We start from the raw sequence: 20,074 nt of genomic DNA, 5'->3' as shown, positions 1-20,074 counted from the left end.
GCTTATAATAGCAATACACTGGGGAAAACCTGAATATTCTATAATATTATTTTTAAAATTATTATATTATTTTTAAAATTCTTGCAGGTACATGATGGAATACTGAAATTATTAAAAGAATATTTGATGGCAGGGAAAACTACATAATGTAGTTCTTGGTAAAAATGCTGGGTATGAAAACAGCATATACAGTATGTGCTGTGCTGAGTCGCTCAGTCGTGTCTGACTGTTTACAATCCCATGGACTACAGCCCACCAGGCTCCTCTGTCCATGGAATTCTCCAGGCAGCAATACTGGAATGGGTTGCCATTTCCTCCTCCAGAGGATATAGTCCTACTTTAAAAGTTATACACTTACACAGAAAAAATATTTAAAGAACTATATTATCTTTAGGTAAAGGAATTACAGATCATTTCACACGTTTTGGTCATTTTTTTCCCTTGTAATTTCCCGATTTTCTAAAATAACTAGGATAGAGAAAGTAATAAATTTTATTTGATAAAAAATGTAAAAGAGCTAAAATATCATGGGACTATGCTAGAGGTGAGCTGGAGCTGGCTGACCATGGGTGCCTGTCAGGGCAGGGACCACCTATTTCTAGAAGGCCGTGTGAAGGGTTCCCAGAGCCTGAGTGAATTTGAGGCCAAAGGCAAGGGAACTATAGATGGTCAAAAAGCACATGAAAAGATGTTCAACATCAGTAATTGTTAGAGAAATGCAAATCAAAACTACAGTGAGGCTTCACCTCACACTGGTCAGAATGGCCACTGTCCAAAATTTTTTCTACGAACAATACATGCTGGAAAAGATGTGGAGGGAAAGGAACCCTCTTACACTGCTGGTGGGTAAATTGATAAAGCCTCCTGGAGAACTGTAAGGAGGTTCCTTAAAAAACCAAAAATAGAACTACCATATGACCCAGCAATCCCAATCCTGGGCATATACATGAAGGAAACCATAATTCAAAAGGATACATACACCCCAGTGTTCACTGCAGGAGTATTTACAGTAGCCAGGATATGGAAGCAACTTAAATATCCATCAACAAAGAAATGGATACAGATGTACATATACACACTGGACTATTACTCAGTCATTAAAAAGAATGAAATAATGCCATTTGCAGCAACATGGATGGACCTGGAGATTGTCATGCTGAGTGAAGTAAGTCAGACAGAGAAAGACAAATATCATATGATATTGCTTACATGTAGAATCTTTAAAAAATGGGGAGGGTACAAATAAATTTATTTACAAAATAGAAATAGAGTCACAGATGTAGAAAACAAACTTACAGTTACCAGAGAGTAAGGATGGGGGAGAGGTACATTGGAATTGATATATACACACTGTGCCTGTATGCTCATTCACTTCAGTCATGGCCGACTCTTTGTGACCTCATGGACTGTAGCCCACCAGCCTCCTCTGTCCATGGGATTCTCTAGGCAAGGACACTGGTGTAGGTTACCATTTCCTTCTCCAGGAGATCTTCCCAACCCAGGGATCAAACCTGGGTCTCCTGCATTGCAGGTAGGTTCTTGACCGTCTAAGCCATCATGAAGCCCATATACATACTACAGTATATAAAATAGACAACTAATAAGGACCTATAGTATAACATGGGGAACTCTACTCGATATTCTATAATGGCCTATAGGGGAAAAGAATCTTAAAAAGAGTGGATGTATGTATATGTGTACCTGATTCACTTAGCTGTATACCTGAAAATAACACAACATTATAAATCAACTGTACTCTAATAAAATTTTTTTTAAAGACTAGGGGAGATAGTAAAAAGAGAGGACTTTAAGTTCCTTAAAGTAGGATGGATACAAGAAAAAATTAAAATCACATGAATAGCAATGGAAAAATACTCTTTTACATATAGCAATTTTTGGACCTGGTGTCCTACAGGTGACTTACAGCAAAGGTAAATCTAGACAGCTGATGATGGCAAACTCTTCCTCACCATCTGTTTACCCTTTTATTTTTTCAGTCTTTTTCTTCTACCTTGTCTCCCCTCTACCATCTTCTAGTTTCCAGTTCCCATCTGGCTTGGAAACTTCCATTGAATAACATGGTTTTCCTTTACCATTGCTCTGCCCACTGAAGGCTCTCTCAAAAAGAGAATTTGAATAATGCCCCTCTTAACTCAGTAATTTTGTTATCTGAAGTATCAACTTTCCAAATTAGGATATTTCTAATGGAGAACTGGGGTCGCAGGGAGTCGGACATGACTGAGCAACTGAACTGAACTGAATGGAGAACTGAAAGTTAGACATCCTTGATATGTTGTTTTTCCTTTTAGGAAGCAAGATTATAGCATAATGGAGCTGGGGAAAGGGATTTAAAGCTTCATCTAGTCAAAATTCTTTAATTAAATACATTTCCTTTGTGCTAAATTTAGTTTCATGTTACACATTTGTTCATCAATATATTATACTTTATTAATAAGTTGGGAAATAGAGATGAGAAAAAATTGCCCATATTTCCAACACCTTAATGATTAATGACTACTCATATTTTATAGGCCTTTCTTTTTTTGCTTTTGACACATCATTATCTTACATTTGAAGCGTAGGCTTGATGAACTGTAATTAACTTAGTCATTTCCTTATTGATGTACTTATAGATGGTCCCGTTTTTCACTATTATACAAATACTACTGACATCACGTAAACTTCTGTATTTCAGATTCTTTCCTTAGGGTAGATTTCCAGAATATTTCTTACTGGATCAAAAGCCAAATACATTTCCTTATCTCTTGTTACTTCCCAATTGACAGTGTACTCAGCAAATGTAAGTGAATCTCCCAATTTAAGACGAAAAATCAGGGCCTAAGAGTTTAAGTGACTTGCTCCAAAGTCACACAGATAGAGAGCCCAAGCCAAGACTGAAAGCAAGCATCTGGCTCTAGTCCTCAATTCACTAGGGACATAAGCCTTTCTTTTATCTCTTGGTTTTATTTAACCTTAGATGTTTGGGAATGTTGTCAAGTAGCTTACTCTCTGCTCTCCTCATATGAGATTATGAGGAATAAAATCACACCTTCAATAAAAATGCTCAAGTCTCATGTCACGTGAGTCACATTCTACCCAATGACAGCAAAATACACATGAAACATTTACCAAAATAGACCATATGCTAGCCCATAAAATAAGTAAACACATTTCAAAGGGTTGAAGCCACACAAAGTATGTTTTCCGGCCCCAACAGGATTAAACTAGAAATCAATAAGAGAGGTGTGTCTTCCTGACTGGTCTCCATGGTTCCCGCCTGAGAACTGCTGATAGCAATATGTCTTCAGGAAATGCCGAAACTGGGCACCGTGCCCCTCAGTTCAAAGCAATAGTTGTTGTGCCAGATGGTCAGTTCAAAGATATCAGCCTATCTGACTATAGAGAAAAATATGCTGTGTTCTTCTTTTACCCTCTTGACTTCACCTTTGTGTACCCCATGGAGATCATTGCTTTCAGTGATACGGCAGAAGAACTGAAGAAACTCAATTGCCGGTCTTTCTTGGTGGTGCAGTGGTTAAGAGTCTGCCTGCCAAAGAAGGGGACGCGGGTTCGATCCCTGGTCTGGGAAGATTCCATGTGCTGCAGGGAAACAAAGTCCATATGCTACAACTACTGGGCTCACATGCCACAGCTATCGAAGCCTGTGCACCCCAGAGCCTGCGCTCCTCAACAAGAGAAGCGTCTGTAACGAGAAGCCTGGGGACCACAACAGAAAACAGGCCCTTCTCGCTGCAACTAGCAAAAGCCCTCGAGAAGCAATGAAGACCCAGTGCAGCCTAAAATAAATTAAAAAAGAAAGAAACTCAGCTGCCAAGTGATGGATGTCTCTGTGGATTTTCTCTTCTTGTCATCCGGTGTGGATTAACGCACCCAGGAAACAAGGAGGACTGGGGCCCGTGAACATTCCCTTGATATCAGACCCCAAGGGCACCATTGCTCAGGACTATGGGGTCTTAAAGGCTGATGAAGGCATCTCATTCAGACTCTTTACTACTGACGATAAAGGTATCCTTTGAAAGATCACCACCAGCGACCTTCCTGTTGGCCACTCTGTGGATGAGACATTGAGACTAGGTCAGGCCTTTCAGTTTATTGACACATGTGGAAAAGTGTTCCCAGCTGGCTGGAAGCCTGGCAGTAATACCGTCAAGTCTGATGTCCAGAAGAGCAAAGAATATTTCTCCAGGTAGAACTGAGCCCTGGGCCATTTTAGGGCCAGGCTGCAGTAGAGGGCCTTGAGAACAAAACCTCCTTTGTCCTATTGCCATGCTTCAAACCAAGACCTTACACTCATTCTAGATGTGGTATGGGACAGGACAGGCCTTTCCTGCAGGAGCTGGGGAGGCAAGCCTCTCTTCCTCTGGACGGAATGACCTGACCTGTGTTATGGGGCAGGCCAACTGATGTGTTCAGTAGTAGGGTATATAGTAGTAGGGTATCACTTCTAATCTTTTGTAGTTTCTATGAAACATGAGCTAAAGGGAAAAAAGAAACTAATAGAAAGTCATCTCAAAAAATTTCAAATATTTGGAAACTAGATAACACATTTAATTCAAAGAAGAAATTAAAAGGAAATTAGAACATTTTTCCTTTTTTACTTCTTGAAATGAGCACTGTCTTTATTCACAATTTCACAAAGACAGAGACTGAGGCTTAGAAGTTCTGCTTAAACAATGGGTTGGTAAGTGGTGACTCAGGCTCAGAGCCCTAGTGCCTCACTGTCACCCTAACATGCCTCTGTCCACCTAGTTCTTCCATGTATACTGGGTCCACGGATGCCTGAATTTAACCAGAGGTATAGAATGTATTCTGACTGTAACAAAAATGAAAACCACTGCATATCAAGATTTGTTGGATGTCGCTAAAGCAATTCCTAAGGAGAAATTTGTGACTAAATGACTAATGACTATATTAGAAAAGATGAGTACTATAGTCATCTGTATTGTACCAAGTGACAATATTAGGAAAGAAGATCACAGATCATTGACCTAAGCAACAAGGAATGAAGAACAAATTAAATCCGGAGTAAGCGGAAGAAAGGAATTAATAAAGATCTGAGCAAAAACTAATACAATAAGAAACAGAAAAACATTAGAGAAAATAGATGAAACCAAAAGATGATTCGTTGAGATCAATAAAATTGATGAACCTCTGGTCAGACTGATCAAGAAAAAAGAGACACAAATCACCAATAGCAAGAATGAGAGAGGTGCCTCCTGGACTGTGTGTTCCTTTGCCCAAAGTGAACTCTATTTCTCCTCCTTTTTCTCCTTTTCTTCCTGGTCATCCTCCTACTGCTTCTTTTAATAGATTTATTTCCTGATAATCACAGTTATACACATTCAAGGTAGATAATTTAGAAAATACACAGAGAAAACCGTAAAGATCATCTTTGGTCTCCTCTCCCACTCTTAGAAATAACCACTGCTTAATGTCTACATTCTTGCCTTTTCTCTAAGCATCTTCTCCCTAAATTGTATCAGACGATGCATAATTTTTGTAAAAATATTTATTTATTGGGCTGCATCGGGTTTTAGTTGTGGTCCACGGACTCTCTAGTTGTGGCGTGTAGACTCAGTTGCTCAGCTGCGGTTGGATTCTTAATTCCCTGGCCAGGATAGAACCGGTGTCCCCGGCATTGCAAGGTGGACTCTTAACCACTGGACTACCAGGGAAGTCCCTATGCATAGTTGTTATATGCATGCATCACAATTTTAAAGCAAAAACTAACAATAGAACCCTAAACCAGTATGCTGTTTGCCATGAGATAAACCGAACTGGAAATGTGTTCAAATCTTGAGTCCATCTTCAGTTTCACAACCTTGCTTTGACCGTCCTACCCACTCCAAGCTCCATTTTGCCATTTTCCAAGACCTGCAGGGACCCAGCCTTGTGACTTTTTGGAAAAGATTTGAAATCTTGAAGAGAATGTAAGAGATAGATTCTCTCTTCTTTGAGGGTTTGCATTTGAACTTCAACCCCAGGGGTGGCATGAAAGATTTGTTTCCTGACCAAGGAATTTCTTGATGGCAGACATGAAACTGAGAGACACTTGCTCCTTGGAAGGAAAGCTATGACAAACCTAGACAGTGTATTAAAAAGCAGAGACTTCACTTTGCCGACAAAGGTCCATGTAGTCAAAGCTATGGTTTTTTCAGTAGTTATGTACAGATGTGAGAGTTGGACCATAAAGAAGGCTGAGCACTGAAGAGCTGATGCTTTCAAACTGAGGTGCTGGAGAAGACTCTTGAGACTCCCTTGGACAGCAAAGAGATCAAACCAGTCCATCCTAAAGGAAATCAACCCTGAATATTCACTGGAAGGGCTGATGCTGAAGCTAAAGCTCCAATATTTTGGCCACCTGATGCAAAGAGCGAACTCATTGGAAAAGACCCTGATGTTGAGAAAGACTGGGGGCAGGAGGAGAAGGGGGAGACAGAGGATGAGATGGTTGAATGGTATCACCGACTCAATGGACGTGAGTTTGAGCAAACTCTGGGAGATAGTGAAGGACAGGGGAGCCTGGAGTGCTGTAGTCCATGGGGTTGCAAAGAGTTGGACATGACTTAGCGACTGAAAAACAACAACAAGGAATTTCAGACAATAGCAAGTGCAGATGGTGACCCACACCTCCCAGGGATGTTGGTCTCTTTCAGTTTAGTAATAATAACAACGGGTATTTGTGACAGGTGCTCTACGTGCATCATTTCCTTGAACCCTCACATTGGCAAGTGAAGAAGGTCCCCCTTTGTATGTTAAAAACTTCCCTGGCAGTCCAGAGGTTAAGACTCTGGGCTTACACTGCAGGGGGCATGGGTTTGATTCCTGGTTAGGGAACAAAGAAATTCCCCATGGCAGCACAGCACTATCAAAAAAAAAAAAAGACAACTTTCCCAGGGACACAGAACTGGTGCATGGGTGGAGCTATGCCTTGAGCCCAGGTCTTTCTAACTCCAGATGCTGAAATTGTAGAATTAGTGCCTTCATGATGAAATGAAGGGACCTCACTGCCTTGGTTTCTTGTTTTCCAACAGTCAGACTTGAAAAGCTGTCAGGGAAGTGCTTCAGGCTACATCATGGGCCCATGATTGGCTTGCAACAGGCACTTTCCAAGCCTGACCTGGGACACTAAATGCAAAAAACACTCAGTCCTTACCATGTTTATCTGGCTAGTTCTGGGTACAAGTTCTCATTCTTCCAGACTCCTCCCTGTGCTCTCTAACTCATACTTGGTGTCTCACCCTCCTGTCCCCACTAAAGGCATTCATAGACTTAACCATGGTGCCAGCCTCTGTGTTGCCAGCCTCCTTCAGTCTTCATAATAATCTTGCCAGGAGGCACAGTAAGTACACCCATTTCAAAGATGGAGAAACTGAGTCCCAGAGACTCAGCTTACACGGAGCTAAGCAGCAGAGCTGGGATTAGACACCTGGTTTCTGTGACACCAGAGCATACTCTATGCAACCTCCGTCTCCACCTCATCTGCTGGGTGGTACCCTTTCTCACATCAAGCTCACTGACTCCTTTTGATGTCTCCCTGTGTCTGTCCTCCTAGTTTGGATGAAGATGCCAAGTTGCTCAGGCTCCTGGCTCTCCAGATGCTTCATCACACTGGTCTTCCTCCAGCTGCCTTTGCACATGTCAGGTAAGAGTTTCTGAACCTCTTTCCCTGCCTGGGACATTGGGCAAAGGTGTCCAACAGAGTCAGGGACAGCACTCTGGGGAATGTGTACTGCACCATCTCAGCATGGCCCTCGGCCAAGAGAAGACCGTAGCCATGGTCATAGGAGATAAATGCAGGGTAGGAAAAAAGCCTGAAGTCCCTGGTGGTTCCAGAGAAAACTCCTATGCTAGTTGAAACTTAAGAAAGCAATTTTGGGGTTTTTAAAATTCTGTCAATAACAAATGTTTATTGTGGACAATTTGAAAAAATACAGAACATTTTAAAGAAAACCCTAAATGACCTGCTGCTGCTGCTGCTAAGTCGCTTCAGTTGTGTCCGACTCTGTGCGACCCCATAGACGGCAGCCCACTAGGCTCCTCTGTCTGTGGGATTCTCCAGGCAAGAACACTGGAGTGGGTTGCCATTTCCTTCTCCAATGCATGAAAGTGAAAAGTGAAAGTGAAGTTGCTCAGTCATGTCTGACTCTTAGTGACCCCATAGACTGCAGCCTACCAGGCTCCTCCGCCCATGGGATTATCCAGGCAAGAGTACTGGAGTGGGTTGCCATTGCCTTCTCCGCTAAATGACCTAGAACCTCATAAGTTGGAAAGAACAACTGCAACATTTGGGGGCATTTCTTTTTTTTTAACCATTAAAAAAACTGAAATATAGTTAATTTACAATGTTGTGTTAGTTTTAGATGTATAGCAAAGTGATTCAGTTTTATATAGATCTATATATATAAGACATATATATGTCTATACACTATATATATATATACACTATATATGTCTATACATATATATATAGTGGAGGGATTTCTTTGAAGACTTTCTTGTATGTCTGTATCTCTGTGTGTTTATGTGTTTACGTGTATGTATTCTTCTGCTCAGGTTTATTTTTCCCTCCATTTACAATGCCATGAACATTGTTCACCCATGTCCTTAAGTCATTCTTTGCAGCATGGTTTTTAAGGGCTGCATAGTATTTCATTGTGTGGTTATAGCATAACACAATTATTCAGATCTCCATTTCTAGACATCTGAAGGTTTCCATTTTTTCCTTATGTTATAATAAATGGTGCAATGCACATCTTAGCACATATTTTGGGAAGTGATTCTGATTGTTTTCTTAGAATGTGTTTCTGGAAGTAGAATTAATGGGTCAAAGGGGTATGACTCTTTTAAAGACTCTTGAAACATGGAGCCCTGTGGCAGAGCAGAGTGGTTTTAGAGCCAAGTAAGACTGTGGTCTTGGGTCCCAGATGGGGAGGAGTCATGGACCTCTGCCAATCTCTTTTGTCTTTTCTCTCTCTCCCCCGCTTCTCTTACTACTGTCACTGTCTCTCACTAAGAGCTAAGTGCCTGATCTCATTAAATCTCCCAAGAACCCAATGCAATAGAGTTGGCAGGCCAGGCTTGGTGAGCCTCAGTCTCTGGCCTGGGGTCACTCAGTGCTGAGCGAAAGACTCGCATCCAGCTTATGCTCTTCGCCGCTTGTCAAAGAGCCTCTTCTGCTGTTATTTCCTTCTCCACTTTGTCTCTCCTTTCTCCTTTCTCTCCTGCCTAGACATTCGGCTTGCTGCCGTAGCTCTATAGAAATTGGTTTGCCCTGGCCAATAGGGCTCAGGGCAAAGGGTTTACTGACTGCTATTCTATCCTGGAGTGAGGATTTGAAGAGGAAGCAGGTGGGTGCTCACAAGATGATAAGGGGATTCCTGAGGGCGCACCTCCAGTTCTCCAAAGTCTCTGGGTAGTTTTTCCATATAGGGTAGGGTGAGATTGTGGTTTAGGTGCTGAGTTTTGTTTTTTTTTTTTTTTTTTGTCTTGTCTAACACCTTTTATTCTTTTTAAATTAAATTTATTTGACCATGCTGCACAACATGTGGGATCTTAGCTCCCAAATAAGGAATTGAACCCATGCCCCCTCATTGGAAACAAAGAGTCTTATCCACTGGACCACCAGGGAAGTCCCTAGATGCTGAGTTTTTTTTTTTAATTTACTTTATTATTGGCTGTGCTGGGTCTTCCTTGCTGCCCATCAGCTTTCTGTAGTTGTGGTGAGCAGAGGCTGCTCTCTAGTTTTAGTGCTCGGGCTTTTCATTGTGGCAGCTTCTGTTGTTGCAAAGCACAGGCTGTAGAGTGCCCAGGCTTCAGTAGTTCCTGAGTATTGGCTCAGTAGTTGTGATGCACGGGCTTAGTTGTCCTATGGCCTGTGGAATCTTCCTGGAACAGGGATCGAACCTGTGTCCTCTGCATTGGCAGGAGGATTCTTAACCACTGGACCACCAGGGAAGTCCAAATTGCTGAGTTTGACTCATTGTCTTCAGGCAGGGTCATTGAAACCAATCCTGAGAGATAAACATCTCACTTTAAAGTCATCCCTTGATCATCTGGGCTTTGAGTTGCTGAGAGAAGCAGAGCCCCTCACCATCTTGGCTTAAGGCATCTCTTGAGGTGACAAAGGCTGTTGGGATGTGCCTGAGACACCTGCCATTCAAAGTGGGGCCCTTGGCATGGAAGAAGCGCTGAGTGGGTGGTCACAGGTGGTTTCTGTTTCAGCCGAATCTCCAGGGAGCTTCTCGCCATCAGCTGTGGCTCTTACTGTGATCCTACCTGTTCTGGGGATTTTCATCATGGTGGGCATTTACATCATCTGGAAGCAAAGAAAGTCAAAAGGTAACTGAGTGGTAAGGGAGCCCAGACTGGCAGGAAATAGTACTGCAGACTCTCTAGGGAAAGGCTGGGAGGATGCCGACACAGATTCAACAGTTATCCGTAGGTTGTCTGGGAGAAAACTGGTAAAGCCGTGCTCTCGGAGTCCACATTGCAGAGCGGATCAATAGGAAGCTCCTGGGCAGGGCTGTGAATTCTCATCTTTAGAGAAATTAGCACATAACACATCATGCCAATCTTCTAATTAATTAAGAACTCCAGTTGTATCCATTGGATGAAACCCTTAATAGGGTTGCATTTCATGGCTCTCAGGGTTGCAAAGGACTTTGAAAAATCACATAATCCAACACTCCTTTCTGCATCTGATGGTTTGAAGACCCTCTGATCCTTTCTAATGGTCAGGCGCTCATAGTGACAGGGAGCAAAATTCTGCTCAGGCCACCTGTGGAAAGCTCTGCTCGTTAGAAAAGCTGCTGCCGCTGCTGCTAAGTCACATCAGTCGTGTCCGACTCTGTGTGACCCCATAGATGGCAGCCCACCAGGCTCCTCTGTCCCTGGGATTCTCCAGGCAAGAACACTGGAGTGGGTGTTAGAAAAGGGCCTTCCTTAAAAAAAAGGAAAAGACCCTTCCTTAAACTGACATCTCTCTCTCTCCCTTCCAGAGAGGCTTCTCTATGAACATGCGATGGAGGTAGGTAAGTGTCCTGGGCTGGGTGGAGATGTTTCTCCGTTTGTTCATTTTTGTGTCCCCAGGACCCACTAATCTAAATTCTGGACCTGCAGATCCCAGCATCTGCTGTCCTTGGTGGTGACAGCGGCGGGGTGGGGGATCAGCACCTATCATTTCCACTTTCTGATGACTCTTTCTTGTAATCTCTTGCCTTCCAATGTGTTTGGTGATTTTGTCTGTGAACTCATGGCTTGATCTGATTCTGGGAAAGTCGTGTAGGTCTAAGACAAGGGGACATGTTTATTCATTCAACAAATAATTGATAATTCTCTACTAAGTGGTTCAGACTATACCAGATGCTTGTGACACGACGGTGAGTGAAAGTGGACACAGTCTTTGCCTTCTTGGAAGCTTTGATCCAGTCGGGGAGGTACACATGAATTTAATAGTGAGCCAGTGCCGGGGTCCAGCCCCGGCTGATCCAGGGTATTCGAAGCGGGGACGGCGTCGGCGACCTATTTATTTATAAATATTTATCAAAGATTTAAAGAGTAATAGAATGAAGATAGCTCAGTGAGGAAATTCAGTGGAGAAAAGCGGCTGAAATAAGGATAGCTCAGTAGGAAAATTCAGTGGAGAAAAGAAGCTGAGTGGCTTGGTTTACGTGGAAAATCAATATAACCCGTGACACCAGGTTAGCTCTGACCACGGAGGCCGCAGGCGCCCTCTCGAATAGCGGAAGGTGCCCCACCTTAGACACCTTCTCGAGTGGGTCTTAGAAGCCCAGGCAAATAAATGGTCGCAGAGGATATCCACGCTCCAGATGGACACTCAGCTGGAAGTTAAAAGGAAGAATGACATGGGGAGACCAAGTGTTGGTGAGCAAGGCCCGCACTTTATTTTCCAAAGTAGTTTTTATACCTTAAGGTATGCATAGAGGATAATGGGGGAAGGGGTGGAGTCATGCAAGGACAGCAGTTCCTGGTTCTAATCTAAGCCAGGCTTTCAAACTTATCATATGCAAAAGTTCAGGTGATTGACATCATCTTCTGGCCCGGAGGCCTGTTAACATTTTAAGAAACTTATTTTTCTCTAAAGGTGATTATTCCAAAGTCAGGCACCAGCCTTCCAAAAAGCATTAGACAAAGCTACATTTTACATTTCTATACACCCATTATATCAATCAATACACTGCCAAGGACACAGTAGGTAAGGAGTATGGAGACTTAGCAGCAAACATTGGCCCAACAAGTGAAAAACCCTTCACCAATACAATTTCTAATCAATCTTTTAACTACTCAAAGGAATCTGTGTTTAGGCAGTTTAGAACATCTCCTGCCTCTCACAGTTGGGAGGCTCTGAACAATCACATGTGGCCGGAAAAACCCATTCAGGCAGGCTAGAAGATTTCCAAAGGAGTTTGTAGGTTGAAACACTGTCACATCCAAGAATTATTAACTGGAGCTGTAAGCTAACTCTTTTTTCAGAGAGAGGTAGTGGGAGACAGCCCCCCGTAAAGTCAGAGGTGTAGGTGAAAGCACAAAGCAGAAAGTAGGCAGACTCTGGTTTTGGGGTAGATGCTCGAGAATTTCCAGGGGGACTCCTGAGGCTCGATCCCGCCTTTGCGTATGCCGAGCCTCCTTCCTCATGACCTTTGTCATGGGCGGAGTGCCTCACGCTGGCTCCCGGCAGTGATAGAATTCCAGTTGAGCTATTCCAGATCCTGAAAGATGATGCTGTGGAAAGTGCTGCACTCAATATGCAATATGCACTCAATATGCAATATGCTGGCTCCCGGCAAGCCAGATGCCACAGATGGAAGTTCTGAAGGCTGGAGAGACGGTGACTGGGTGAAACTAACCAGACTTCAGGGATAGAAGAGGACTTTCCAAAGGAAATGATGTTTGGCCTGGAGGATGGACTGACATGGGGGAAGGGAGCACAGAAAGCCACCCACAGCAGAAGAGCTTGAGAAAGAGACATGGTGCCTGAGTGAGGGGAAGGTGGCAGCAGATGATGCTGCAGAGTGAGCCAGGGACCAGCATGTGAGGCCCTGGGGATCCCATGAAGGTCTTCATCTTTCTCCTTGGAGCAGTGGTGAAGCTGTGAGTGGGATATCCCGACCAGAACTATGCTTCCAGAACGCTCTCTCTGGCTGCTGTGTTGAGAGGAGACCAGAGGGAGGAGACAGAATGTGAGGGCAATTTGGGCCATGCTTTCTGGCATCCTGATGGGAGGTGATGAGGGCCTGGATCAGGGAGGAGGAGGTGGAGGTAGAGGAGGATATGTTCAAGAGCCCTAAACTCAGTTAGAAGCAGGGATCCTCAAGAAAATGGCATAGAATCTCATTTTCTTTTACTTTCCTTCCTCTAGAAAATCTTCTCTCAGACCATGCAAAAGAAAAAGGTAATTATATGTATAGCATAAGGGGCAGGGAACAGATAGCATATTTTTTCTTCTTCTACATAAATGCTGACAGTCGCTTGTTAAACGTACAATATACATGTGTGTATGTGCATACACACGCACACACTCCCCACACATATCTCCTCTGTTCGTATTATTGGACTTTGCTTTCCAGTATCAAGGGTTGGTAGCTATGGGTGAGGGGACGCCTGTGGTCAGAGTTCATTGGTCCATTCATTGGCTTTTCCACCAATCACCTAAAAAGAAGATCTATATACTATGTAAAAATATATTAAAATGGTATTATGGGGGACTTCCCTCGTGGTCCAGTGGTTAAGAATCTGCACTTCCAATGCAGGAGGCACAGATTTGATCCTTGATTGGGGAACTAAGACCCTGAAGGCTGTGTGGTACAGGTCCCAATTTTTTTTTTTTTTTTAAAACAAGGTATTACAGTGTGTATAAGAATCTCAAGGATCCATACAAACTTTGCATCGACAGAGGTGGTGCGATACAGTGGGAGGATCATAGGTGCTGGAGTCAGCAGCAGCTGGTTCAGATCTGCCACTTACAGGCCTGGGTTAAGTCACTTTACTACTCTGAGGTTTGGTTTCCTCATCTGTAAAATTGTGATAATAAATCCTCTCACCTGATTGTTTTCAGTATTATCAAAGACAACTTAAAAAAAAAAAAAACCCTCCTGTTACAATTCCTGAAACCTTTCTCTTATTACCATTTTGTCTTCATTAATTAAATGCTTGCTCTGGGCCACTGAGGGTAAAAGATAGAACCCTGGATTCAAAAAGCAGGTGGGACTCTGCCCTTTCAAAGTCTGTCTGGGAGGACAAATCATTGTCTTCTAGCTCAGAAATGGCTCCACATGCAATGATTTCGGCATCTCCTCCCTTCCCCCCTCTCATCTCCTCCGGGCTGGTTAAAGTGTGGGATGCAGCCTCAAGGATGCAATGACCATGCAATGACCATCCTGTCCTAGAAGGGAAGGGACAGTGTGGGGTAGTATGAAAGCCTCCAGCTAGGAGTCAGACAGACTTGCGTGTGAATCCTGCCTCCTTGGCCACTTACTAGCTGGATAATCTGGACAAATTTCCATGTCCCTCTGAGCCCCAGGCCACCACTCTGTAAAATGGGAATAATCATTATATGCACCTCACATTGTTGAGAGGATTCAGGACCTATGTCATAAGAACAGGACACAGTGAATGGAGGCTGTTGGTAGTGAGAATGATAAAATACTCTCTTGTTGGGAGGCTGTATCATATTCAGCTTCACTGCCCCAATGCCCAGCACCTAATGCATGCCTAGCCCTTAGCACAGGGCTGACAGTAAACTCAGATGGATAACTTCAGCTCTGTGGTGGGGCCAGTGCTGAGTGGAAACGTGGATGGGCGACCCTTCCAGAGAAGCTGAAGGTACTCCCCCAAAGCACAGAAGCATATGCACATGTTCCAGACCTCCTGGGGTCACAGTTATTCAGGGAGGGCTACTGTAGAGAATAAAAGAACATGTCAGTAAGTGGACAGTGGGTCTTCAGCTGGTTTTACACCATAGATATTACGGCATGTTCAGTCATGTCTGACTCTGTAACTGCAGGGACTCTGGCCCACCAGGCTCATCTGTCCAAGGAATTCTCCAGGAAAGAATTCTGGAGTGGGTAGCCATTCCCTTCTCCGGGGGATCTTCCTGATCCACGGATCAAACCCAGGTCTCCTGCATTCCAGGCAGATTCTTTACCATCTGAGCCACCAGGGAAACCCAACAGTTATAAAAGAGCAGCAAGGCATACACTCATGGACACTAGTTAAAAACATATGGAAAAATTCATACAGACAGCGGAAAGGAAACCAGACAGACAAAGGGAAGGGAAGAGGAACCAGAGTCAGGGTAGTCCAGGTCATCTGGAAAGTGGAACGGGCACTAGTGAATTTCCACATCTGCCCTTAGGGAGATGTGACTGGACTGGGGGCTGATGGGATCATCATCATTTTTTCCACCGGGGGTGGGGGAAGGCGGGGGTGGCATGATGAGCCCTCCTGCTCACTTGTGCTTCTTTCTCTGTTTTCTAGGACGACTCCATAAAGCCCTCAGTAAGTTCTGCTTCTCATCTGTGCTCCAAACCTTCTGCAGACATCTTTGTTTTAGGATGAGAGTCCCAGATTCACCTCCTGGGGCAGAAGAGAGGGGGCAAGGGTACTTAAAGCATATGGGTTGGGAACTTTTTGGCTTCATAAAGGCCTCTTTTTTTTTTTTTTCCTCAAATATTCCCTGCTCCTGTTTCCTGCACAATTGTTATCTGGTCTCTAAAAAGGACATGTTTTAGCAAGAAAAGAGGTACCTCCTCCAGGTGAAGTCGTCAGGAAGACACTGCTATCACTCAGGCATGACATTCGGTTAGGTGGAATCCAAGGTAGATGGATCCTCATTCAGCTGAATATATGGAGCAGTGCTTCTCTACCCTTTCATATATGAGAACCTCGTTATAACAACAACTACCCCAAATCCTCAAACACGTGACGTATCTATATGATTTCACACTGAGAAAATATGCATTAGAAAATCTAATGGAAATTCAATACCAGTTTTAAATGAATCTATATTTTATTTTTCTCCCACAACATTGCATACATTTACGTGAGATGTGTTGTACGTTCAGTCTGCAGGTCATTTTGGCTCCCATAGGAACTTGCTGACCCTCTGCATTATCGCTGGGGCCCCGGGCTGGGAGTCATTGCTGTTGAAACACTGTCATGGGGGAAGGATCTGCTCTAGGAGTGTGGTTGGGATGGGACTGGAGCATCACAGGCATGTAGAAGCCCTCATTCTGATTTGTCAAATTGTTTTTATTCTCTAGAGAAACTCCGGAGAGACCTGAGTAAGTACCCCTGCTCTTATAACTTCCATAACATCTTCTTTCCTGTTGATTCTGCTTCCAATGAAAACTCATTCTCTGTGTTTCTTCTTTTGTAGAGTTAAAAAGAGCTGCAGCAAACTCAGGTGAGATGCACTTTCCCCATCCAGCCCCCACTCATCCTTCCACCATTCCCCACCCCCACCCTGTATCAGAAAGTCTCCATTTATTTCTCCGTCACTCTAACAATGCCTTTTTTTCTGTCTTTCAGGCTGGAGAAGGGCCCGGCTGCACTTTGGTAAGGTACACCAGTCAGATGGACCCACAGTTGAGAGCCCATGACTCTGTTCCTTTAGGAGGCAGACTGTAATTTTAACAAATTTTAAGTCTAATCTGTTTATCTGTAATTCAAATTTTGACAATCTTTTATTTTGGGAGGATCAAATTTAGATTTAGAAAGTCTCCTTTCTTTTAAAAACACTGATAACTATTTGGTTTACTCTTCTTAAGGGTATTCTATGATTTTTGAGATTTTTCTTAAGTTCATTGGTTATTTGTATTTTATCTCTGTGACTTGTCTGCTCCTGTCCTATTCTGGCTACTTTTCAATTTGTGGGGACTTCTTGCCGTATTAACCCTTTGTCGTATTTTTCACACAGTATGTTTCTGAGTTTTTCTTTCGCATGTTAATGTCCTCGATGTATTTCTTTTGAAGCATGAGTGTTTTATTTTTCTGTGGTCAAGTCTATTCATCTTTTCCTGTGTAGTCTCTCCTGTGCTTTCAGGTTGAGCAGTCCTCCCTTTCCCACTATTGGACAGCTAGTCAGTGCTCCTGTCTCTTTCTGCGCATCTGCCACATCCTTCTTTCTCTGAAGATCCGTTTCCTTGGTGAGTGGTGATTCTCAGAGAAGAGAGTGAGTTGGGTAGAAGCCCAGCAATGTAGACTACAAAAGTTTTATTTGAAAAGATTTGCACATCTCTTCAATTTTTTTCCTAGATTCACATTTTTTCATTGCTGTTTGAATGAGACCTGTTATTTTCACTGCTCTTCTGCCCTTCCTGTGTTTTTCAAGATGCTCATCCCCCTTCCATTCAGAAGGTTTTCATTTAGGCAGGAACAATAGAATCCATGAGTCGGCCCATTGAGAAAACACCGGGTCACCTCTATTGACATTCTGGGAACTCACAAACCCTTTTCACCCTCCCAGTCTGATTCATTCCCACTGCTTGACTGAGTGTGCATTTTGTGGATTTAACTCTCCAAATTGAGCCTGTTTTTTGACTTGGGGAAGGAAGGAGATTCATTGTCACCCTCATAATCCATAATTTTAAGGAAGTTATCTCTCTACATTAACATTTTAAGATGATGACTATAAGCAATAATTTTAGTTAAGAAAATGAGCATCACACACTCATTATCTAGTGCATTGCTCATCAAATCTGCACAATAGCTCTCCAACATTGGTGCTGCTATTATTCCCACTTTACAGATGAAGGTTTAGAGATGAATAACAAGCCCAGAATCACATAACTAGTGTAAGACATAGCTGGGGCTCCAATATGCTATCACGCTACTGGGTCTAACATCAAAACTTGTTTATTTTCATATGTGAGAGTCCTTAGGACCAGCAAAGACAAAGGCAATATTTCTTAAGGATTAAGACAGCTTCACAGACAGATGAAAAACTTTTCCCTCTTTTACTTAATCCACTAGTAGATCTAGAAGACTGGACAACGTATTTTTTTTTAGTTCCAGGACATGTGGGGATGAGGGCACCATGGTTGCAGACCTAGAGATAATTATTCCCTCCACAGCTACTCAGAGGTCGCTGGAGACTTAGCTTCCTAAAACCTCACCTGTCTGTGACTCTCCGCAGTGACTGTGACCCTGGACCCAGACACAGCGCATCCCAAACTCATCCTGTCTGAGGACCGCAAGTGTGTGAAGCTTGGAGACACAAGGCAGCCCGTGCCCGACAATCCCGAGCGATTTGACTTCGTTGTCAGCGTCCTGGGCTCCGAGTACTTCATAGCTGGCTGTCACTACTGGGAAGTGTCTGTGGCAGACAAGACCAAATGGGCCCTGGGGGTGTGCAGTGAGTCAGTGAGCAGGAAGGGGAAGGTCACCGCCTCGCCCGCCAACGGACACTGGCTCCTGCGACAGAATCAAGGGAATGAGTACGAGGCCCTCACATCCCCACAGACCTCCTTCCGCCTGAAAGAGCCCCCGAGGTGCGTGGGGATTTTCCTGGACTATGAAGCAGGAGTCATCTCCTTCTACAACGTGACCAACCAGTCCCACATCTTTACTTTCACCCACAGTTTCTCCGGCCCCCTCCGCCCTTTCTTTGAACCTTGCCTTCATGATGGAGGGAAAAACACGGCACCTCTAATTATCTGTTCTGAACTCCAGAAACCAGGGGAATCAACTGTCCCCAACACAGAAGAAAAAGGCCAGGCTAATGGAGATGTGGCCCTGCAGGTGGACCCTTTCTTGCTCCCTGCTCAGGCATCAGAGCTCATCCCACTCAGAGATATGATCCTGTCCTGGTCCTCTGACCTTGGCCCAGCCCTTCAGGGGCTCAAGGTTCCTTCTTTTTAGGGATGGGCCTCATCACCTGATTCTCAGACTCTCTAGCCCAGTGCCCTGGACTTCAGTCTCCTGGTCCAGTGATTCTGGACCATCTCCTCTCCTTTCACCCAACCCAAACCCCTTTATGGTTTCTCTTGCACCACCTTTCTCCCAGGGCTCAGTATTAGAATTTCTGGGAACTTGAAGTTTCCATTGCCCTGGAAGAATTCTTGAAAACCAAATGAACAATCAGATTAGGTTTAGGTGATGGTGTGGAATGTGTGTCACTGAGATACAGGGACTCTGTACTCAAGGGGCTTCTTAAAAGCCTTCATCCTGCCTCACCCTGCACTCAGGCTTGCAGTTATGGAGTTAGGATGCCCAGTCCTGACTTATCACATCAAGAATTGCTTTTCTCCTTTTCTCAGTTCAGGCCTCTAACCAAACTTTTTTTGGATCACATACTCTTCCTTCTTTCTTCTGGAATATAGAGCAGAGGGCCAGAGGGATTTAAAAAAAGAAAGTCACTGTTTTCTATTTCCTTGATGCTATCTACAACATACTTTGGTGACATGCAGAACTGTGGGTGTGTTAAGTAACTCAGTTGTGTCCGACTCTTTGCGACCCTATAGACTGCAGACTCCTCCGTCCATGGGGATTCTCCAGGCAAGAATACTGGAGTGGGTTGCCATGACCTCCTCCAGGAAATCTTCCCAATCCAGAGATGGAACCTAGGTCACCCACATTGCAGGCAGATTCTTTACCATTTGAGCCACCAGAGAATGTTTTCCAAGCTAACTTGGTGATAGCCAGGTATGGGGACTTTAAACGTGGTAGCCGTAATCTTAATTTTGAAAAACCTAAGGATCACCATCACGAAGATAGGAAGCAAGGCTTCATACAGAGTAGCCCAGCTGTGTGTGGCCTTGAAAAAGCAGCTGTGAGGGAGGCCCTGTGTTACATTGATCCTTTTGAATCCCCTCTGAGATTCAGAGAGGAATTTTTTGTTTGCTTTTGTACAGTCCTTAAATAAAAGCTTGGTATTTGGCATGCTCTTATTTTCATTGGGAATGAGAAGTTGTGGGGAAAGGCTTTGGGCTGATAAGCAAAAGGCACATTACAAGACTGCTTTTGAAGAGCCTTGATTCCACCCATGAGAGTTTAACCACAGTTAAAAATAAAGCCACAGTTTTATATCTGA

General features: G+C 43.7%; 1 protein-coding gene and 1 pseudogene across 2 annotated transcripts; both read left to right on the top strand.

The window, feature by feature from the left end:
* Positions 1-1,464: 1,464 nt before the first annotated feature.
* On the top strand, positions 1,465-6,130 carry LOC102393329 (annotated as a pseudogene).
* Positions 6,131-6,589: 459 nt separating this feature from the next.
* Positions 6,590-20,074, top strand: LOC102393654 (erythroblast membrane associated protein (Scianna blood group)). 2 transcript variants are annotated; one of them, XM_025288948.2, is made up of 9 exons: positions 6,590-7,666; positions 10,246-10,362; positions 11,022-11,054; positions 13,403-13,435; positions 15,520-15,540; positions 16,305-16,325; positions 16,421-16,447; positions 16,573-16,599; positions 18,179-20,074. In XM_025288948.2, the coding sequence occupies exons 1-9, from the start codon at positions 7,582-7,584 to the stop codon at positions 18,901-18,903; spliced, it is 1,089 nt and encodes a 362-aa protein (XP_025144733.1). In that variant the 5' UTR covers positions 6,590-7,581; the 3' UTR covers positions 18,904-20,074. The 2 variants fall into 2 exon arrangements, with proteins under 2 accessions (XP_025144733.1, XP_044801087.1); XM_044945152.1 differs by lacking the exon at positions 6,590-7,666 and adding an exon at positions 8,684-9,371.

This window comes from Bubalus bubalis, chromosome 6 (genome assembly GCF_019923935.1).
Source record: "Bubalus bubalis isolate 160015118507 breed Murrah chromosome 6, NDDB_SH_1, whole genome shotgun sequence".
Taxonomy (NCBI): Eukaryota; Metazoa; Chordata; class Mammalia; order Artiodactyla; family Bovidae; genus Bubalus; species Bubalus bubalis.
Note: the sequence above shows the minus strand (reverse complement) of the source record. Positions and strands in the feature narration are given on the sequence as shown.

What these genes read in the sequence shown, in the direction of transcription:
- LOC102393654 (XM_025288948.2), top strand. Translation starts at nt 7,582, where the DNA reads ATGAAGATGCCAAGTTGCTCAGGCTCCTGGCTCTCCAGATGCTTCATC. An exon ending in TGAACATGCGATGGAGGTAG is followed by an intron (nt 11,055 to 13,402) that starts GTAAGTGTCCTG and finishes TCCTTCCTCTAG; the next exon opens with AAAATCTTCTCTCAGACCAT. An exon ending in GAAACTCCGGAGAGACCTGA is followed by an intron (nt 16,326 to 16,420) that starts GTAAGTACCCCT and finishes CTTCTTTTGTAG; the next exon opens with AGTTAAAAAGAGCTGCAGCA.